This window comes from Hyla sarda, chromosome 12 (assembly GCF_029499605.1).
Source record: "Hyla sarda isolate aHylSar1 chromosome 12, aHylSar1.hap1, whole genome shotgun sequence".
Taxonomy (NCBI): Eukaryota; Metazoa; Chordata; class Amphibia; order Anura; family Hylidae; genus Hyla; species Hyla sarda.
The window spans coordinates 28,267,440-28,275,256 of record NC_079200.1 but is presented as its reverse complement, the minus strand read 5'-3'; the positions used below and the strand labels follow the sequence as shown (position 1 = coordinate 28,275,256).

The 7,817-nt window shown below is 43.5% G+C and overlaps 1 protein-coding gene across 1 annotated transcript; it reads right to left on the bottom strand.

Annotated features, from left to right (window-relative positions):
• Nucleotides 1-976: 976 nt before the first annotated feature.
• Nucleotides 977-7,282, bottom strand: LOC130296206 (zinc finger BED domain-containing protein 6-like). Its single transcript, XM_056547506.1, has 2 exons — nt 6,449-7,282; nt 977-6,286 (listed from the first exon to the last, which is right to left on the bottom strand). The coding sequence occupies exons 1-2, from the start codon at nt 6,597-6,599 to the stop codon at nt 3,882-3,884; spliced, it is 2,556 nt and encodes an 851-aa protein (XP_056403481.1). The 5' UTR covers nt 6,600-7,282; the 3' UTR covers nt 977-3,881.
• Nucleotides 7,283-7,817: the final 535 nt, after the last annotated feature.

Below are 7,817 nucleotides of genomic sequence, written 5' to 3'. Positions count from 1 at the left end.
GTCCTGTTTCCATCCCTTGACCGCTTTCAAACTCCCGGGGTTCGGCACCAATTGATAAGATAAAGACAATGTGAAACAGCTGGACCAAATTAAAAAGAAATTATTATTAATTAATTAGGCAAGATTACAATGAAACACGCATATACATAGCATCTCACACATATCCTACCGGCATATGCAATTTGATCAGATAACAGCACTGTCTTTTATAATGTAAATTGTCCATTATAACATAGTTCAGCCAATCCGGAGACAAAAAAACATCTACATTGTATAGTCTTCTTATCTTCATTCCATACGGTTCTTGGCAGGGCGTGATGACATGGGTGTATTACACTCATAAGCAAAACTTAAAAAGAAAAACAAAAAATCCTCATGACAAAGGAAAGTGTAATTGTTTCATTGTCTTTTAAAAATCAACTTGATATTAAACTCAGGAAAGGTGGTAAAAATTAATTGATTTCTTAAACACCAAATTGATATAGTTTTTTGTTTTTTTACTGCTTTTGCACAGAGGTATACTTAGTGCCCCTTGCACCCCTGGTAAGGTGCTGTATAGGCGCCCCTGGCTGCAGATAACTGTAAAATCTTTAAAGGGGTATTCCGGGAAAAAACTTTTTTATATATATGAACTGGCTCCAGAAAGTTAAACAGATTTGTAAATTACTTTTAAATTACTAAATTACTATTAAAAAATCTTAATCCTTTCAGTACTTATGAGCTTCTGAAGTTAAGGTTGTTCTTTTCTGTCTAAGTGCTCTCTGATGACACGTGTCTTGGGAACTGCCCAGTTAAGAAGCAAATCCCCATAGCAAACTTCTTCTAAACTGGGCGGTTCCCGAGACACGTGTCATCAGTGAGCACTTAGACAGAAAAGAACAACCTTAACTTAAGAAGCTCATAAGTACTGAAAGGATTAATATTTTTATTAGAAGTAATTTACAAATCTGTTTAACTTTCTGGAGCCAGTTGATATATAAAAAAAAAGTTTTTTCCTGGATAACCCCTTTAAGTACAAGTCTGCTTGGCACTTCTTTGCAAGAGTATGGAGTATGGAATAACTTGGGCCACACAAACTCAATGTGATCAATAAAGGGTAACTGTCAATCAGCGGAATGTGCCTTTACTTTACCTTTTGCGTATTTTTCATTAATTCATCTGGAAAGAGGAAGAGACAGGTAGCCCCTTGGAACGTCCAGAAAAATGGATTGATAAGGTCTAGATTCAATTGGAATTTAGCCATTCAATACCTTGCCAGAAGCTTCAAGGTCAAGTGGCAGCAGAAAATCTATCATTAGAACAATAATGAAACTACTTATGTGTTTACTTAAGCTATTTTATTATGTACATATGTTTTTTAATAGGAACTTTTTTTTAAACTTTTAATTATTATTTTTTTTATTCAATTTTAAACAAAATACTAGACAGAGAGCGTAGATAGCAGATATTTTGAGACACAAATTTGGAGATATATAACAACATCGCAGAAAAGGGTGTGGAATCAGGACGCCTCGCAGGGGGACTTAAAGGGGTACTCCACCCCTAGACATCTTATATCCTATCCAAAGCATGGGGATAAGATGTCTGATTGGAAGGGTCCCGCTGCTGGGGACCCCTGCGATCTTGGCTGCGGCACCCCAGACATCCGATGCAACTTCGCTCCGTGCCAGATGACTGTTGATGCGGGTGGAGGCTTGTGATGTCACGGCCATGCCCCCTCAATGTAAGTCTATGGGAGGGGGCGTGACGTTCCTCCCATAGACTTGCATTGAGGGGGCGTGACCGTGACATCACAAGCCTCCGGCACTGCAAACGACACTCTAAGTGAACGCCAGGTGCAGCAGGGAGATCGCGGGGGTCCCCAGCGGTGGAACCCCCTCAATCAGACATCTTATCCCCTATCCTTTGGATACAAACTCTTCTTCTATGAAGAATTCTGATTATATCAATGCTTTTTGTGCCGCAACCAATAATCAAACAAGGCAGACAATAGAAAAATCCCCAGAGAAAGGCTTCAAACAGATGGACCCAACTTAGGCAAATTAACATATCCAATAGAGATAAGCAAAGTTTCTAAAAGCTTAGTGCTACAGGTTCACTGAACATTTCCAAAACGTTTTGGTGTGTGGCAAATAAGCTCTAACCAAACCTGGCATTAAGTAACTCTTTAAACTCAAGTATAACACTTTTGGGTCACCTTGGAATGTATTCAAGTCATTTTAAAGTGTTTTTTTTATGTCAAAAATACAGCAACATGCGGTAACCTATGGTGACTTACAGTTTGTTTAAAAACACACTACTCTGGTGGATTTTGTATGCTTTTTAAAATTAAATGAAGATTAAAAAAGTATCTCTTTTTTTGTTGGCAGATGCTCGTGTTAAAATGCACACAGAGGTTTATGAAGAAGCAATGCATTAAAAAATTCTCCCTATTTGAAAGCTGCAACAAGTTTTGTGGCTGGCAGGTTAAGACACAATGGGGTTTATTTACTAAGAGTGGAGTGTAGGTTTCTTTGTGGGTTTTGATTTCCCACTGGTATTTTCCCAAGGTATTTACTAAGGTTTCCCTACATTTTGCACTTTTCCCTACATTTTGCTTTTTTTTACAACTGTTCTGATCTGTCAGGGTTTTCTCAGCTCAAATACAACACTTTTTCTGTGGAAACCTTAGTAAATATGTTGGGATTTTACAAAACTGTCGGGACCACGCCCACTTTATCATGTGGCCACGCCCCATTTGGGGGTTTTCCTTGTAAAATGAAGAGTTTTGGTTTTTTTGGTCGCAAATTGTGTCGCACAATTTGGGCGCAAAACCCGGCAAAAAAGAGTCGGGATCACGTTAGTAAATAAACCCCAATGGCTTTTTCCAAGTGTTCCGAAACACAAGATTGGTGTTCTGAAAAGTGAAGAAGAAATAGTTTTTGTAGAAATGATAAGCCGAAATAAAGTATTCCTTTTTTGGGGGGGGATCATGGTTTGGGAATGTGTTGGCCTGGTAGTGGCAGAAGTAAGGGTCGTGGTAGAAGTAACTGCAGCAGTACAGTTAAACACAAAGTAAAGGACACAGGACTAGGATCTTAGCGTAAGTAGGCCCAGTAGTAGTGGGCAGTAGCAGAGCTGGTTGTCTGGTGGTAATTGTAGCCAGTGAACAGCAGGGGTGGTGGACTTGTTGTAGTTGTAAACAATGGACAGCAGTTAGTGGGGGAATAATGGTAACTGTAGTCAGTGGACAGCAGGTGGTGGTGGACTGGTGGTTGTTGTAGACAGCAGACAGGGGTGAATTAGTGGTAGTTGTATCCAGTGGACAGCAGACGGTGGTGGACTAGTGGTAGTTGTATCCACCGGACAGTAGGCGGTAGTGGACAAGTTGAAGTTGTAGCCAGCAGACAGCAGGTGGTGGTGGACTAGTGGAAGATGTATCCAGCGGACAGAAGGCGGTGGTGGACTAGTGGTAGTTATAGCCAGCAGGCAGTAGTGGTAGTTGTAGCCAGCAGACAGCAGGTTGTAGTGGACTAGTAGTAGTTGTAGCCAGAGTACAGAAGGCGGGGGTGGACTAGTGATAACTGTAGCCAGTGGACAACAGGTGGTGGTGAACTAGTGGTAGTTGCAACCATCGGACAACAGATGGTAGTGGACAAATGGTAGTTGTAGTCAATGGACAGCAGGGGTTGCGGACTGGTGGTCGTTAAACCCAGCGGACAGCAGGCACTGGTGTACTAGTGGTAGTTATAGCCAGCAGACAGCAGGTGGTAGTGGACTAGTGATAGCCAGCAGACAGCAGTATGTGGTGGACTGGTGGTAGTTGTAGCCAGTGAACAGTAGGCAAGGCTTGACTGGTGGTAGTTGTAGCCAGTGGACAACAGGCGTGGTGGTAGTATTGTCTAATCAGTGGCATCTGGCACAGGAGGTTTAAATTCCTCACTGATCCATTCCTGATTCATTTGAACAAATGTGTGTTTTTCCACATTGTTGGCAGACAGTCTTGTTCGGTTAGGGGTAGAAACGTTGAACACTCTCTCTGATGCTACACTGGAGGGTGGGCATGACAGAACACCCATGGCAAACTGGGCAAGTTCTGGCCAATGGTCTAATCTGGTAACCCAGAAATCCATGGGATCTGGGCTCATGGTGTCTGGCAGAGAAAGGGCACTGCTCAGGTATGCATCAACTTGGTTGTTCAGGTGGTGGTGAACATTTCTTTGGTGATGATTCATACCAGGTTGCACTACTGGATGTAAAAACTTTGTCATCATGTACTCCAACGTGAACATGCTGCAGCTGCTGCTGCCTTTTGCAGGGATAGCACTTGCAGAGGCAGTGGAATGGAGACTGGACCCCCGATCTGCAGGAGTTTTCTGTTGGAAAGCTGTGGTAAGCTGGCTGCATAGCTTGTCCTTATAAAAATCTAATTTAGCCTCCCTCTCTGAACTTGGAAAAAATTCCCCCATTTTGGCTTTATATCGAGGGTCCAAAAATGTGGCTATCCAGTACTCATCTCTTTCCTTCATGCTCAGTATACGGCTGTCAGTGCGCAAGCAAGATAGCATACAGCTTGCCATCTTTGCCAGTCTTTCCGAAGGCCTAGCTGGTTCTGTCTCTGTCCCATACTGCCATGGCTGGTCATCGTCATCATCATCATCACTGTCATCTTGTGTAGGTTCCTTGTCCCCTATTTCTTCAACAGATTCCATCTCTAACTCCTCCTCAGGTACCACTTCCTCATCCTCCTCCTCAAACTTCTCCTTAAGAAGACCATCTATACTGCTGCTAGCCAGATGTGAACCTTCCTCCATCCCTCCTTGCTCAATCATCACTGCGAGTGTTTGCTCCAGAAGAAATATCAGTGGCATAACATCATTAATTCCACTGTTGTCCCTGCTGACAAACCTTGTGGCCTCTTCAAAAGGCCTGAGCACACGACAGGTGTCTCTGATTAGTTGCCAATGCCAGAGCTGAAAGTCACACTGGCTCCAAAAGAAGTTGTCTGTCTGCTGCATTAGGTAATCTGTCACTGCTTTCCGCTGCTGGTACAGACGGTCCAACATGTGTAAGGTTGAGTTCAACCGTGTTGGAGCATCACAAATTAGGCGTTGTTGGGGAAGACCATTTTGGCGCTGTAAGTCTAGGAGGGCGTGCTTAAAGGTGTAAGAATGGCTAAATTGAACACAAACTTTCCTGCACTTAGCCAGCACACCACTCAGACCAACAAATCTTTTTAAGAAACGTTTTACAACATGATTTAACACATGTGCAATACAGGGAGAGTGTGTCATGCCACCTAGACGAAGCGCTGCCACAATGTTTGTGCTGGTTTCAGCTACCACATTTCCCAATCTCAGATTACGAGCAGATAACCAGTGTGAAAGTTCCTGCTGCAGACAGGGCAGCAACTCCTCTGCTGTATGGCTTTTCTCGCCCAGGCTTAGCAGATTTAATACAGCATGGCAGTGCTTGACTTTGCACTGATGAAAGGAGGGAGGAGGGTAAGCAACACTATGTCCTGTGGGGGCCTGGAGATTTTCAGTGGAGGAGGACCTTGATGAGGAGGAGGAGGATAGGTGGTAGTTGTCTAAAGTTGAACCAGATCTGCCTAACCGTGGAGGTGTCACTACAATTTCCTTGCCTCGTTTTGGTGGAGCCTCGTACTGCAAGATGTTGACCCAGTGGGCTGTAAAAGACATATATTGGCCCTGGCCATAGCTATTACTCCAAGTATCTACCGTGACATGCACTGTGCTGCACACCGACAACTGCATGGAGTGGCCCACCCTCTCCTCCACATGATAGTGCAAAGCGGGGACAGCTTTTTTGGAGAAGTAATGGCGACTGGGTATGCGCCACCGGGGCTGGGCACACCCCATTAGTTCTCTAAAGGCGATGGAGTCAACAAGATGGTATGGAAGTCCCTGCACCACCAACAACTTAGCCAGGTGTGAATTAAGCCGCATGACAACAGGGTGACTGGGTGAATAATGTTGTCTGTATGGCATAAATTCCCCCATAGATAGCTGATGTGATAGAAAAGTAGGACAAGACAGTGATGATGACAAGACAGATAATGCACTGCCTGTGGACGAGGCTTGGCTGCTAGACAGATAAGAGAGATTTGGAGTTACCGCAGCAGCAAGTGCAAGGTTTTCTTCACATTGTGGGTCATCTCGATTGTCCCACTCTGCCTTGTGATGCCGCTCCATGTGCTTACGTAGAGATGTAGTTCCATAACTCGGGCCCTGGCCTCTCTTTACTTTCCGTTTGCAGAGACGGCACTGTGCCTGTTCTTCTCCATCTGGTAAGGTACAGAAGAATTTCCACACATCAGAATACCGTAAAGAGGTAGGAACACCACCACCCGACCGTGCCCCTCCTCTGGAAGGCTTTTTTCTGGAGCCTACAAATGCAGCAGTGTCACTGTCACCTGCTCCTGAGCTGATCTTTTTAGCAGGCCTACCTCTGGAACGTTTGACAGATGTTCTGGCCCTACCTCGACTCCACTCTTCATCGCTGATATCGTAATCATACTCCTCCTCATCGTCCCCACCACGTCTCTCTGTATGAACCTCTGACAGGGCTGGTCCTACCATGGGTCCAGGTGGGTCCATTGGATCCAGGCAACACTTTTACAGGGGCTGCACTTTGCTGACCGAGATTTTTTTTCTTCTAATATTCCGGTGAGGAATGTGAAGGAGATGCTTTGGTTTCCTGTGAGCGGCAGCAGCTCCATACGCTGATCAGCAGCAGAGAGTTCCTCCTTTTCTTCTCACACACGGCCCCCACCATCAAGTCTGCTGAAGTCCTGCCCCCTCTGTCGGCTTTGGAGCTGCCCCCATATGTGACGTTACTAGGTAGTGACTGATTCTAAGGAAGTGTGCCGCTGTGATGAAAAGACTTATTGGGAAGTTGCTGAGGGGGGAAAAAATTGTAGCCCTCCTTCAGCACACCAATCCAGAGGGGTCCTTCACCGTCAGGCTCCCCCACTGGAGTTATTATAAAGCCCGGCACTGTGCAAGGACTGACTATGCCTGCTAGGGATTGTCTGCAAACTGCAGACTGTGTATGTTAGGGAGCGTCTGCAAAGAGCAGGGATGGAATGAAACACATACATAGGCTGTGCTTATAAGTGCTTTTCAAGTCTTTATTAATTAATTAATTTATTCATTTTTAATTATTTTTATTACTACATCTTAAGAAGAAGGTAGGGTATTAGTTGGAAAGTGTACCTACTTATCAGCTAAACTGTGAAACAAAAAAATACACCAACCAGAAATATAGCAAACGAAAGAGAATTGACAATGGCGCAATATGAGTTAACTTAACTCCTTAAGGACTCAACCCATTTTCACCTTAAGGACCAGGCTAATTTTCATTTTTGCACTTTTTCATTTTTTCCTCCTCTCCTAAAAATCATAACGCTTTCAATTTTGCATCTACAGACCCATATAATGGCTTGATTTTTGTGTCACCAATTGTAGTTTGTAATGACATCACTTATTATATAACATAATCTGTAGTGGAAAAAAAACAACTTATTTGTGGGGTGAAATAAAAAACAAACAAACATTTTGTAACTTTTTAGGGCTTCTGTTTCTACGCAGTGCACTTTTCGGTAAAAATGACACCTTATCTTTATTCTGTAGGTCCATACGATTACAAGGATACCAAATTCATATAGGTTTTATTTTATTTTACTACTTAAATAAATTATAACTACATTCACCAAAATTAGAATGTTTTTCTGGCCCCTATAACTTTTATATTTTCCTGCATAGGGGCGGAATGAGGGCTAATTTTTTGCGCCGTGGTCTGCAGTTTTTATTGGT

What these genes read in the sequence shown, in the direction of transcription:
- LOC130296206 (XM_056547506.1), bottom strand. Translation starts at nt 6,599, where the DNA reads ATGGACCCACCTGGACCCATGGTAGGACCAGCCCTGTCAGAGGTTCAT. An exon ending in ATCTGTCAAACGTTCCAGAG is followed by an intron (nt 6,287 to 6,448) that starts GTAGGCCTGCTA and finishes GTACCTTACCAG; the next exon opens with ATGGAGAAGAACAGGCACAG.